This window comes from Narcine bancroftii, chromosome 3 (genome assembly GCF_036971445.1).
Source record: "Narcine bancroftii isolate sNarBan1 chromosome 3, sNarBan1.hap1, whole genome shotgun sequence".
Classification (NCBI taxonomy): Eukaryota; Metazoa; Chordata; class Chondrichthyes; order Torpediniformes; family Narcinidae; genus Narcine; species Narcine bancroftii.
Window position 1 is genome coordinate 123,256,665 of NC_091471.1, and position 14,136 is coordinate 123,270,800.

At 41.7% G+C, this 14,136-nt stretch overlaps 1 protein-coding gene across 1 annotated transcript in view; it reads right to left on the reverse strand.

Annotated features, from left to right (window-relative positions):
• The window catches only part of stim2b (stromal interaction molecule 2b), a 187,240-nt gene that overhangs the window by 5,575 nt on the left and 167,529 nt on the right, over positions 1 to 14,136 (reverse strand). The window contains exons 9-10 of the mRNA XM_069925002.1: positions 6,436 to 6,603; positions 6,044 to 6,144 (exon numbers count right to left, since the gene is read on the reverse strand). Coding sequence (XP_069781103.1) covers positions 6,044 to 6,144; positions 6,436 to 6,603 — 269 coding nt within the window. The remainder of the gene's footprint in view (positions 1 to 6,043; positions 6,145 to 6,435; positions 6,604 to 14,136) is intronic.

Here is a 14,136-nt window from a genome sequence, read left to right on the forward strand (position 1 = left end):
ATTAATTTGCTCACTGATGTTCATTCTGGGTTTGGCTAAATCACATTTGGCACTTTGGTCTTAGCAGGAATAAAGAAGATGAATTCCAAAGAGTGTGAATAGGCTTGACCAGCAGGTTTTGACTGAATCTGATATCAAGGAGACAATGGATATGGAAACAGGAGAAAGTCAATATCATGGGAACCACATCTAGAACCAAAGATAATCATTGCCATTGCTACAAACCAATGTCTCAGCTTCAGAACATCACCGCCACAGTATCTGAGACCGAACCATCATTAATAAGCCATCCTCATCACAAGGTCTAAAGTTGAAAGGTCTTGCGTTCCATTCACAACATAGTGAAGCAGATCCCAATAGCATAGTAAGCAAAACCTGGTCTACATTCTAGCATAAGCTGGGTCACAAAAAGTAACGTCTGCACATTAGTGTCATATGTTGAGTGTCTCAAACAATTACATTACCATTGTTAAATTCCCCCACCATCAATAACTTGGGGTTATGACTTAAAACAACAGAACCAGCTTTTCAAATAATGTGACTGCAAAAGAAGATCAAAGGCTGGGTATCACATAGAGTCTGATCCCCTAAGCTCTTTCACCATCTGTGGAACAAAGTCTTCTAGCTCCAAAACAATATTCAAGAAGTTCAGGGTAATCCAGAAAAAGCAGTGTTCCATCCTCCATCTTGAAGTGTGGTCCTGGAGCCAGGATGATTGACATCCATCTTTCCTTGTGCTTTGTGTGATTTCAACTGCAAGAGCGTTTACCCATTCTTCCAAATGCTACATGGCATCCATAGCATCCAATCTTCCCACACCTGTAGAAATTAGGTCTTTGGTCCATGCTTGGAATCAAATTATTCAGGTGAAACCCACTCTCCATCGCTAAAGCGTTGATTGGAGAGCAAGGGCTGCATGATAGTATTGTCAAAGATTTTCCCATCACTTTGCTGATGACTGAGAGAAGACTGTGGGCAATAATTTTCCAAATTTTACTTCAAACTCCCCAGCATCTTATGTTTTTAATAATTTTCCAAATTAGATTTTGTACAGAAGAAAGGTGGCAATGTAGCATGTGGTCAATGCCAGATTCTGACATACTAGGTGACAGAACTGATAGTTGTGGAAGACAGTCCTCGATACCACATCTGGGATGTGGTCTGGTCCCATAGAGTTTGCGACATCCAGTGCTCTCAAGAGATGTCAAAAGGAACCAAAGTTAACGACAAGACCTCACTACAGATCGTACATTCCATCATTCTTTCACACTCCCAACAGCCTTTTGTCTGTCTTTTCTACCTCATCCTGCTCCCATTAACTAGACAGCTATGTTGACAGTTTATCCCCATGGTTACCCTAGTTTTACCCCATCAAAGACATCCCTAACCCTGCCCTCCCTGCAGTTGAATGAGTTTGTTTTGCATCCTTCCTAGAAGGCCCTTGTCAAAATGTCTGACCTTAAATGTTAGTTCCATTTCTCTTCTCACAGATGTTGTTTTGTTGATTATTTCTAGCATTTTTTTTTGTTTTAATTTAGTTTGTTCATAATTAGTTCAAAAATTGTAGGATAAAATTATTCATTCCCAAATTTATTTTCCAGGAAATTCCACAATGCACATTATTACTGATTTCTGCCTCAAATCAATTACTACTTAAATTCAACAAACAATACACAATGGCTGCGGTTATTTAAAAAAAATTCAAGGTATTCGGTGGCTTGATGATTAGAAACTGACATTGCAAAAATCCCAAACAAACAAAATTTTCATAGCAATTCAGGAAGAGTAGCCTGGATTTCACTTATAGTAAAAACACACAGAAATGCTGGAGGAACCCAGCTGGTCTCGCAGCGTCCATAGGAGGTAAAAATGTTTCAGGCCTGAGGCCTTCTTAAAAGTGTAAACAAAAAGCAAGTAGGTACCTTAATTAGAGATTAATTAATTCTCCATTAACAATGGCGTGAAGCAAGGCTGCGTTCTCACACCAACCCTCTTTTCAATCTTCTTCAGCATGATGCTGAAACAAGCCATGAAAGACCTCAACAATGAAGACGCTGTTTACATCCGGTACCGCACGGATGGCAGTCTCTTCAATCTGAGGCGCCTGCAAGCTCACACCAAGACACAAGAGCAACTTGTCCGTGAACTACTCTTTGCAGACGATGCCACTTTAGTTGCCCATTCAGAGCCAGTTCTTCAGCGCTTGATGTCCTGTTTTGCGGAAACTGCCAAAATGTTTGGCCTGGAAGTCAGCCTGAAGAAAACTGAGGTCCTTCATCAGCCAGCTCCCCACCATGACTACCAGCCCCCCCACATCTCCATCGGGCACACAAAACTCAAAACGGTCAACCAGTTTACCTATCTCGGCTGCACCATTTCATCGGATACAAGGATCGACAACGAGATAGACAACAGACTCGCCAAGGCAAATAGCGCCTTTGGAAGACTACACAAAAGAGTCTGGAAAAACAACCAATTGAAAAACCTCACAAAGATGAGCGTATACAGAGCCGTTGTCATACCCACACTCCTGTTCGGCTCTGAATCATGGGTCCTTTACCGGCATCACCTACGGCTCCTAGAACGCTTCCACCAGCATTGTCTCCACTCCATCCTTAACATTCATTGGAGTGACTTCATCTCCAAAATCGAAGTACTCGAGAAGGCAGAGGCTGACAGCATCGAATCCACGCTGCTGAAGATCAAACTGCGCTGGGTAGGTCCCGCATCAGACTTGTCAGCCACAAACGAGCCTGCAGCTGACGTGGACATTACCCCTCCATAAATCTTCGTCCGCGAAGCCAAGCCAAAGAAGAAAGGGGAAGAATGGGAGGGAGAGGAGTCCAGACCACAGCAAAAAGGTGTTAATTCAAAATGATGAGAAAAGATGAGAATTGATTTTGGCTTTGTGAAAAGAGACAGAAGGAAAGGGGGGGGGGGAAAGAAAGAGAGACAGTCAGACAAAATTAGAGGGAAGAAGTCAGAGAAGAAGGAGGAGGGGGTGAGGTTTCTTAACAGACTCTGGAGAAGTCAATGTTAATGCCATCTGGTTGGAGGGTGCCCAGACAGAAGATGAGCTGTTGTTCCTACAATTTGCAGGTGGCCTTAGTTTGGCAGTGCATGAAAGCATGGCAGACATGTCAGCAAGGGAATGGGATGGAAAATGAAATGGGTGGCCATTGGGAGATGACTATTATAGTGGACAGAGCCAAGATACTCAATGAAGAGTTCTCCTAGTCAGCACTCAGTCTATCTGATGTAGAGGAGACCACAACGGGACACCGGATGCAGTAAATGAACCCCACAAATTCACAAGTAAAATGCTGCTTCACTTGAAAAGACTGTTTTGGGCCCCACATGGTGGTGAGGGAGGTAGAGTGGGTAGAAGTGGAATATCTCCTCTGGTCATGAGGTAGGTGCCAAAGAGGCATTGTTGAGAAGGGAAGAGTGGACAAGGGAGTCATGGAAGGAGTGGTCCCTGTGGAAGGTGGAGAGGAGAATAAGTACCTAGTGGTGGAGTCACTAGGTGGAAATAGCAGAAGAGAATGTGTTGGACTCCAAGACTGGTGGGGTGGTTGGTGAAGACAAGGGGAATCCAGTCCTTGTTGCATGTTGGGGTGGAGGGGGCCAGGGCAGATGTACGGATAATGGAGGATATGTGGGTAAGGGTTGAGTTGATGATGGTGGTGAGGGAAAGCTCCATTGTTTGAAGGACATCTCTGATGATCTGACATGAAAGACCTCATCCTGTGAGCAGATGTGGCAGAGACAGAGGAATTGAGAGAAAAGAATGTGGGAGCTGGTGGGTTTGTAGAAAATATCTGTTGAGAGTTTGTCTCCTGGGATTGAGAAAAGGGAGAATGTTGCTAGAGATGGACTAAGTGAACTTGAGGTTAGGGTGGAAGTTGGCAGCAAAGTCAACTTAGCCGCCAATTTACACCCTGACCTCAAATTTACTTGGTTCATTTCTAGCAACACTACAGACTCATCTACAGACAAACAATGCTAGGCAATGGCCAAGCCACATTTAATCAGTAGACGGCACAGTTAGCATAGCAGATAGGGCAACGTTGTTACAATGCCAGCAATCGAGACCAGGGTTCGAATCCCATGCTATCTGTAAGGAGTTTGTATGTTCTCCCCATGTTTGCGTGGGTTTCCTCCGGGGGGTTCTGGTTTCCTCCCACAATTCGAGGGTTGTAGGTTAATTGGGTGTAATTGGGTGGCACAGGCTCATTGACTGAAATGGCCTGTTACTGTGCTGTATATCTAAATTACAAAAAAAACTTAAGTAACAGGAAAACCCTGTGTTCCAGGGAAGTTGCATTCCTAGAAAAGTGATAACCACGAATCTCCGTATCGCGAAGATGCATTATGTGCACGTATTGAGAAATTAGAGTGGAAACAAAAATTGTTTATTTACATTATTTTACCATAAATTTCATTACGAATTAATTTTACTCTGTATCTCAAATTTAAGGGTTGTATTTTGTGAATTTTGTAAGGGCAAATTTATGTTACCTGAATGGCTGTAATTTGAGGGTCACTTGTACCTAAATACTTAGATACATCTATACTTAAATATTGATGAAGGAATATAGCTCTGGGGTGGGAAATGGATGCAGATTCCAAACCAGGCAGCAGTCCTTCATGGTGTAAGATCAGGAAAATACCTTACTTGAATGCTACAAAGCTGACAATTCAGTTAAGTGAGGAAGTAGAAACAAAAGAAAACTGCATTTCAGGCAAGAAATTCAGGGCAAGGCAGGGAAGACTCGATGGGCTGAATGGCCTATTTCTGCTCCTATGTCATGGTCTTATGGCAAAGACAACACACCAGGTCTTCAGCTTCTCCAGGACCATCAGCATTTAGTGTATTTATTTTTAAAACCGACTATGGGTCCTCCTTGGAGTTTGTCTCCTGCAAAGTCAAAAATCAGCAGCGGCTTTGTTAGCTCACTCTGATTGTGCGTCTCACAGATGCATGTTCACCTTTCATCCCAAACCTTTTCCGATAAATTGAACGTATATGATGTGGGTTCTTCACCATTACTTGTCCATCCCTGTCCTGGTGTCTAATTTTACTATATTTATCTCCATCCTTAATCTGAAACACTGCTATCAAACTACCCCTTCAACTTCTCTGTTTGAACAATGACAGCCCAATTTTTCTTGCTTGCATTTCCTCAGACAAAGTAATATCCAAATGCATCCACGCTATACATTTTGAATTGGTTCAAAATCCTTCCTAAAACACGGAGCTCAGAACGATGAACTGGATTCCATTTGTTTCTTTAACATCTAGTCGATTTACCTTTTGCATATTTGCAAATTCCATGCCTCCCATAAATCCCAATACTGGACTAAATTTATCATTAAATTCAATTGCTGCTCTAAAAAAATGCAGTGTATTTACGCATGTTTTCTTTTAATTTTTAACTTAAGAGATACAGCACCGTAATAGGCCCTTCCACTTGAGCCACTCAAATACACCAATTAAGGTACAAACCTGTATGTTTTTGGGGGGTTGGGAGGAAACCGGAGCACCCAAAGGAAATCGACTTGTTCACAAGGAGAAGGTACAGACTCCATCCATTAAAAGCCACATGTCCTTCCACAACCAACAGAAATCCACCAGTTAAATAGTCCCTTTTTTTATCTATACATTTGTTAATTAAGTAAGGACCCAATTTCATAGCGACATGTCTCTTTCCAGGAGTCTTTAAAACTCATCTCTGATTTTGATGATGTTAAACTTCAATGAGATCAGTGGAGGTCTGCCAGACACTTTATTTTAGAAAACATAAATCTTGGATTCTCGGTTGTCCTCCTAACAGTGGTCATGAATATTTTATCTTCCCCCATGTGCCCATCAATATTTATACAAATGGATAATTTGTCACCATTCTTGTAAAAACTTTCTGCATCATGATATTCTCAACAAATCCACTAGCCATGCCTTAAGGCATGATCACTGCATCACCAATGTAAGGCTGTGCACTTGGAACAAGGAAGTCAAAAGGCGAGCAAACAAGAAACTTACTTTGCAGACAGGATTTTATGATCAACCTCATCCAGGGAGGAACTGTGGGCAACATGGAATGTTCCAAAGACAGTGTTGCGTTTCTTCTTAATTCTTTCTGCCTAAAACCAGTGGAAAAATGTTATACACTCTCACGAAACAACACAGATTTTAAATTATTATTTTTGCAAAGAGATGAATGTGAGTATTACATTGCATTAACTGTACAGGCTTGTCTTGAAAATGCTTTGTTATGAAAATATAGGCATTCTATTATACTCATTGCCTACCTTTTACCTTCATTCCATAATGGTCAATTTCACTGAGCTTCAAAATGCTTCATTTTTGTTCAATTTTATTTTACATGGTCTGTATGAAGAAAACAGTTTAATTCAACAATGGTTTAGACATACCTCCTCCTTTACACCATTGAGCTGTAGCTCAGCACTCTGTTTTTTAATGTTGTAGTACTGAACCTCCACTTCATGCGTAAGCTGCAACCACTTCTGGAGAGTTTCTGGCATTACCCAGCTACTGCGATGCTCTAGTTCCTTCTCTGCATTCTTCAGCGCCATACGAACCTACAAATCGTATGGTAAAATTGGTTACATCCAATGGTACATGAGTTTAGTAAAGATTGAAAAAGCTTGGCATTTCTCCTTCATCACTCAACAGCAACACCATCAATAGCATGCTCGGTGGATCACAGCATGGTATGGGAGTTGCTCTGCATAAGATTGGCAGAATGGGTGAATAACCCTTAGAACAGTGGAAAGAAAAACTTTGAAAACCACTGTTTTAATCATACCTAATTGACTCATTATGTCCAGACTCATTACTCCAAAGGAAATAGGCCAATTTCTTCTCAAGCAAAATATTTCAGTAACAATTGGGTCTAGAGTAGTGATTCTCAATCTTCCCTTCCCACTCACATTCCACCTTAAGCAATCCCTTACTAATCACAGAGCACCTATGGCATAGGGATTACTTAAAGTGCTATGGGAGTGGAAAGAAAAAGGTTGAGAATCACTCCCATTAGAACATAACGTGGACTTCCTTCTCCTCCATCGACTTCAGCTACACCCCACCCCTCCCCCACCACCACTGCCCATGAAGGGTGCTTCACATCCAAGGCACTCTCTTCTCCCTTGTCCCATCAGGGAGAAGACTGTGCAATCATGAACAGGCAGACTGAACACTAAAGTGCTAGAGGAACTCAGCAGTTCAGACAACATCTGTGGATACTGACATATAGTAGCTTTCAGGCCAAACTCCTTTAGGAATAGAAAGAGATGCCCAAATAAAGGAGGAGCACAGGCTGGAAGCAAATAGGTGAATATAGGTGGGAGCGGGAAGTAAAGAAAGGAGCTGAGAGATGTTGGAGGAAAGGGCAGAGGACAGACAATGATGCACTCATGTAGGAGGAAGAAAACAGGCTTACTTCCCAGCAGTCATTAGGCTACTGAACAAATCCCTTAACAGTACTCTCATGCTACCCTTTGTTCCATTTGACTTTTCTCATTGTAAATGTCATGTGCTCTTGCTCTGCTATTTTGAACACTCATGTGAATGGTAAAGTTAACATGCTACATCGCTCTTGGAAGACCCCCCACTACCAGATATAAAGTAATAATAAACCCGAATCCTGAAGGGAACAAGTGAACACAAGAAATTCCATTGCTTCATTCCCATTCTCTTTCACCATCCATTCATCAACTTTGCCAGCCATCACACAACATGGTCCATGACACAGTCATACATGGTAGGAATAGCACTTGTGTACCTTAATGACATGAAAAAGTAAAAAAGCAATATCTCCCTGCTTCCCACCACCACTTCTTTTGTTCAAAGGAAATATAGTTGTGAACAGAAATTGAGCAATGTTGATGAGAATTTAATGATAGAGTGCTAATGATTCTCCTGACCACTAGAGGGAGTCAGAGACTAGTTTGTGGCAACTTCTGTTGATACCAAGATAGATGCCTCCACATGGTCGCATTGTTGTTTTAAAAGAACCTGTTTATTACAATAAAAGAAACATCACATGGTACCAAGAGTGGAAGAAACACCAGGAGTGTGCAGATGAGAACCAGTCAATAGCAGTAGAGAAATGGAAAGTGTGAAGGTCTCTAATGCTGTAAATTGGATTGGAAATGGGGCCCATGAGCGGAGGTTATTCAAAGACTCATTCTGTACCTACAAGCCATTGGACTCGATACCAAATCTGATGCACGGAAGATTGCACTGCTACTTACCATGGCAGGACTTCAAACACTAGAGGTTTTCAACACATTTGTTTTTGCTGAGGCAGATGACCAGAGCAAGTTCGACATAGTTGACAAGATGTTTGATGAACACTATTCACCAAAGAGAAATGAAACCTTCGAGAGGTACATGTTTCGCATATGCATGCTGCTGCAGGGAAAGAGCTTTGATACTTTTTTTTAAACAGACTTGAAATTAAAAGCAAGAACATGCAATTTTGGATTGCTACAAGATTCAATGATCCGTGATCAAATTGTGTTCAGGATTATTGATAAGAAAGTGAGAGAGAGGTTGCTGCAAGAGACAGAGCTTACCTTAGCTGGAGCTGTGAAGATAATCTATGCCAGTGAATTAGCTCTGCAGTACTCAAAAAAGTTTGGTGACAGTGCGAAAGCCAGTAAAAACAAAGGCACAGCCATTGCCACAGTGTGTGTCCACACACATAAACAAAAAAACGAGATATGGGAAACAACATAGAGGTGGAGAGACATTCAAATGCAAACGATGTGGCACTCAGCATTCACCAAAACAATGCCCAGCCTATGGAAAACTCTGTAATAAGTATAAAGGGCAGAATCACTATACAAAGCAATGTTTTTCCAAAGGGAAACAAAACAGAATTGAAAGTGTGCACACTGTTCACACCATAGAAGAAACTGCCCTGTGATACACTTTTCATGAAATTGCCCTGTGATATACTTTTTATTGGCATGGTAGTGCAGAAAGACTATAAATCAATAGACACTAAACAGCCAAGCGTGAACAGAGCCAAGCCGGACAAGGGAACTGTGTCACTGCATACAAATGAAGCAGATATTCCTTTCAAGCTGAGCAGAGGGGCAAAGGTCAGTTTGATCTGTGAGCATGACATCAGGGCAATGAAGATAAAGCTATACATCCATGCAAATCCTGTTCAGCTCCAAGCCTACAGAACATCGACACGAAAGGTACATGTAAACTCAAGGTGAAAGATAAAGATAAAGAGAAACACATCAGGTTCACAGTAGTCCCAGATGGACATGAATCGCTGCTGAGTGGCAAAGCATGTGAAAACTTAAGTCTAGTCAAGAGGGTGTACACACCAGAAAAATCTATGGTGTTAGATGATGCGTTATCCAGGGTAATGATGCAGAATGAAGAACACAATGAGAGTTCTACAGAGATTGATATCAATCTCCACGTGAACCGGGTCACTGAATCTCTTCCCATATCTGATATGAAAGCCAAGCAGATCACAGCTGAAACAGAAAAAGACCCAATTCTACAGAAGGTCATCAAGAATCTGAATGAAGGATGACGAGAGGTGAATGTCAGCCATATCAGAACATCAGAGATAAGTGTTGTCAATGGGCAGACAGAGTAGAATTATCATTCCTCAATCACAGCAACAAGAGATGCTGAAAAGGGTGCTTGAGAGGCATCTTGGAATGGAAAAATGCAAGAGGGTCAGAACTGTTGTTTATGGGCCGGGGATAAATGCTGACATTGACAGGATAGTTTCAAGCTGTGAGACCTGTTTGAAACATCATGTAAAACAGGCAAAAGAACCCATGATAATACATGACTTACAAGCAGAACCATGGAAGAAAGTTTGGACTGATCTGTTCCACATGGATAGAAAGAATTACTTGCTGGTTATTGATTACCTGTCGAACTCTCCAGAGATTATGATGCTTCCTGCTCTGCCTGCTACTTGTGCAATCAAATATATGAAATCGATCTTTGCAAGACATGGAATTCCTCAAACTGTCAACAGTGACAATGGATCATGCTACATGTAAATAATTCCACAACTTTGCAGAAGAGTATGATTTTCGACATGTGACTTCAAGTCCTCTGTATCCACAGTCAAACTGTAAAGCAGAGAAAGGAGCTCACATAGTTAAACAGATGCTCAAGAAAGCACAAGACAATGACTCAGATCCTTATCTAGCTCTACTGAATAACCGAGCTTTACCACTTGAACATGGCATGTCATCCATTTAGCTCCTGATGAGACGTAGACTATGTACAACACTTCCCTGCTCTATAGTCTCAAACAAGAACAGAGATGTCAAACGGAAACAAAAGCATCTGCAAAGAAGACAAAAAACAAACTATGACAAGTCAGCAAGAAGCTTAGGGCCAATGGCACAACATGACACAGTGAGACTCAGAGATTCCTACACTTGAGACAAAAAGGCTAATGTTCCGGAGGAAGTAAATCGAAGAACCTACACTGTCAGAACAGAGGATGGTCAAATATTGAGAAGGAATCAAAAGAGCCTGCTGAAAACGCAAGAGACACTGCAGGAACAGACAAATGCATAAGATCCAGCCTGTACAGCAACAGAGGAAACACGACCAGTGCTAGACATTAGAGGACCAGTAGAGCCAACACAAGCACCTGTGTTAAGAAACTCCACACGTTATAAAAGCATCAGCAGACTGAATCTCTAAAAGAGCTGCACACTTAAAAAGTTTGTGCTTTTAATGTTGTGCTTACGTTTACGTTGAACTTTAAATTGAAATGTTAGTGTGTCAAGTTGTTAGATTAACAAGCTCAAGGAAAGGGGTTGTAATGATATAGTGCTAACGATCCCCCTGACCACTAGAGGGAGTCGGAGACTAGTTGCTGGCAGCTTCAGTTGGTATCAAGATGGATGTCTACACATGGTCATGCGTGTACTTTAGCTAATAAAGTATAGTTGTTTTAAAAGAACCCGTTTCTTGATTACAATAAAAGAAAGATCACAAAGATTACAAGATTTCTCTGAGAATCTAGAATTTAAAACATTTTTGAAACAAAGCATTTGGAGGAAGAATATTTTCTTTGATGGCAAATTGCCACTAAGAATGAGGGGAAAAAAAGAGCAAAATTTCTTTCTGCAATTACACTGCTATATTTTATTTTATGGAAAGAAACAATTATTCAAAGCAAAGAACCATACAAGGCCGCAGAGTAGAATTGTTTTGTTCAAGCAAAGAACCAACAAATACAATTTTATGGATGGCAATTTTTGCAAATCACATTTTGGATAAATATCACTTGTGTTATATCATTGCACCATCTGAGAAGATATCTGAGTCAACAATTCTGGCTCATTTTAGTATACAGGTAGTCCCCAACTTACAATGGTAATGGGGACAGAAGGATTGGTTTTAACTCTGGTTTGGTCACCTCGGGCTGCCACAGGGAACGGTGACCTCAGGCTGTTGCAGGGAACAGGGAGTTCGGGCTGCTGCCAGAAGCGGAGACCTCTGTATACAGTACTTTCAATACAAAATATGAACTTGTACAGTAATTTTAATGAAGATTTTTTTTAAATTTTGGTCGTATTTGTGGATGAATGTAACTCACGTAGATTTGGAGTCAAGGACTACCTGTAGTTCATCACTATGCAGAAATTCATTGAATTCACCAGATATTTTAGATGCTGCAGAGTACCGTAGTAACTTTTGCCTCCATTTGTATGAGGAAGTAGAGACTTTGTTTGTTATCTGACTAATTATCCTTTAAACGTCATATTTGTACCTGCTTCTAGGGCTTCTTCTGGCAGCTCATTGTAGATACAGATTACCCTCTGAGTGAAAAAGTTGACCCTCAGATCCCTCTTTAATCTCTTCCCTGTAGCCTTGAACCTATACTCCCTTGTTTTAGAATCATCTACCCTGGGGAAAAAAAACTGCATTCACTTTATCCGTGCCCATCGTGATTTCATATATTTCTATAAAGTCACTCCTCCAGTTCCTAGGCTCCTCTGAATAAAGACCCATCATAACCATCCTCTTTCTCCCTGTAACTCAACCCCTCAAGCCCCGGTAAGGCTCTGATGACTCTCTTCTGCACTTTCCATCTTAACCTATGTGGATGAGTGCATGACCACGCACACATACCATAAGTACCTCAATCAAAACCTGTGGATGAACCAAAGGATTCGCAACCTGCTGAGGGCTAGATCGATGGCGTTTAAGACTGATAATCCATATCTCTATAGGAAGTCCAGGTACAACCTAAGGCGGCTATCTTAATAGCAAAGAGTGAAGTTAGAAACAGAATTGTCATCTATGGGACGGCCATTACATCCGACAAGGCAATTACGTCTAACATCATAAATGGCTATGATGCTTCACTACCTGATGAGCTGAACTCTTTATGCTTGCTTTGAAAAGGAGAATTCAACTGTACTAATGAGTATCCCTGAAGAAGCTGGCGACCCTGTGATATCTGTTGAGATGCCAACTTCAGAACATTTTTCAAGAGGGTGAATCCTACCTTGATGGCAAGGTACTGAAAATTTATGTCAACCAACTAGCCAGAGTATTTACAGACATTTTCAATTTCTCAATGCTGCAGTTGGAGGTTCCCACCTGGTTCAAAAGGGCATCAATCACATTGCTGCCCCAGAAGAGAAGGATGAGCTGCCTCAATGACTATTGCCCAATGGCTCTCACATCTACTGTGATGAAAACCTTTGAGAGGTTGGTCATGACCAGAATTAACTTACACCTAAGAAAAGACCCAGTGCAATTTGCCTACTGCCACAGTCATTCAACAGCAGATGCAATCTCACTGGCTCTCCACTCAGTCCTGGATGACCTGGACAACAGAAATACCTACATTAGCCAGTTTTTCATCAATTACAGCTCAGCTTTCATCACCAACATCCCCTCAGTGCTGGTCTGCAAGCTTCAAAACCTTGGCCGCTGCACCTCCCTCTGCAATTGGATCCTTGTCTTTCTCATTGGAAGACCCAAGTCAGTGTGAATGAGAAACAACATCTCCTCAATGACAATAAACACATGCGTAGCTCAAGGATATGGGCTTAAGCCACTGCTCTACTCTCATGACTGTGTGGCTAGACACAACTCAAATGCCATCTACAAATTTGCTGATGACACCACGGTTGTGGGTAGAATCACAGTCGGCAATGAAGGTGAGATAGATCGGTTGGTTGAGTGATTTCAAAACAAAAACCTTTCACTCAACATTAGAAAAACTAAGGGCTTCATGAAGGGGAAACCAGAACACAAACTAGATCTCATTGAGGGGTCAACAGTGGCGAGGGCAAATAACTTCAAATTCCTGGCTGTCAACATCTATGAAGATCAATGCTGGGGCCATCACATCGATGCAATCATGAAAAAGGCTTGCCAATGCCGATATTTTGGTAGGAGTTTGAGGAGATTTAGTATGTGTCCAAGGACTTGCAAATTTTTACAGCTGTACTGTGAAAAGCATTCTGACTGGTTGCATCACTGTCTGGAATGGAGGTGCCAATGCACATGACAGAAAAAGGCTACACTGTGTTGTAAACTCGACCATTAGTCCACTCCATTAATGACATCTTTAAGAGCCCATGCCTCAAAAAATAAATCAGCCTCTATCATTAAGAACCTTCACCACCCAGGCCATTCCCTTTTCTACCATCAGGAAGGAGGTAGAGGAATTGAAAACACATTCCTAACACTACAAACACAGCTTCTTACTTCTGCCATTGGATTTCTGAATGGACAATGAACATATAGGTTGATTAGGCAGGGCATAACAAATTATGGCTCGAAAGGTTTTCATAGCTGAAAGGTGGTAGTGGGACGAGCTCCACTGCTACACAAATTCTCTTCAAGTGTCTCAAACAGCCTCTGACAACTAAGTCCAACTCCTGGCCTGCATGTGTGGCATAGTTCTTATGCCTGGCGAAGCTGTTCTCACTGACAGGAGAAAGGCTAAAGTAGGCCACTGATGCCATGAAACCAGTTGCTCCGGACAGATGAGGCTTGTTAACCACGGATGGTAACGCATTGAGGAGAGAGAAAACTCCGATTTGAAGCCTCCGCTGCCTTGTGACTATACCCACCCAATCCTGAAG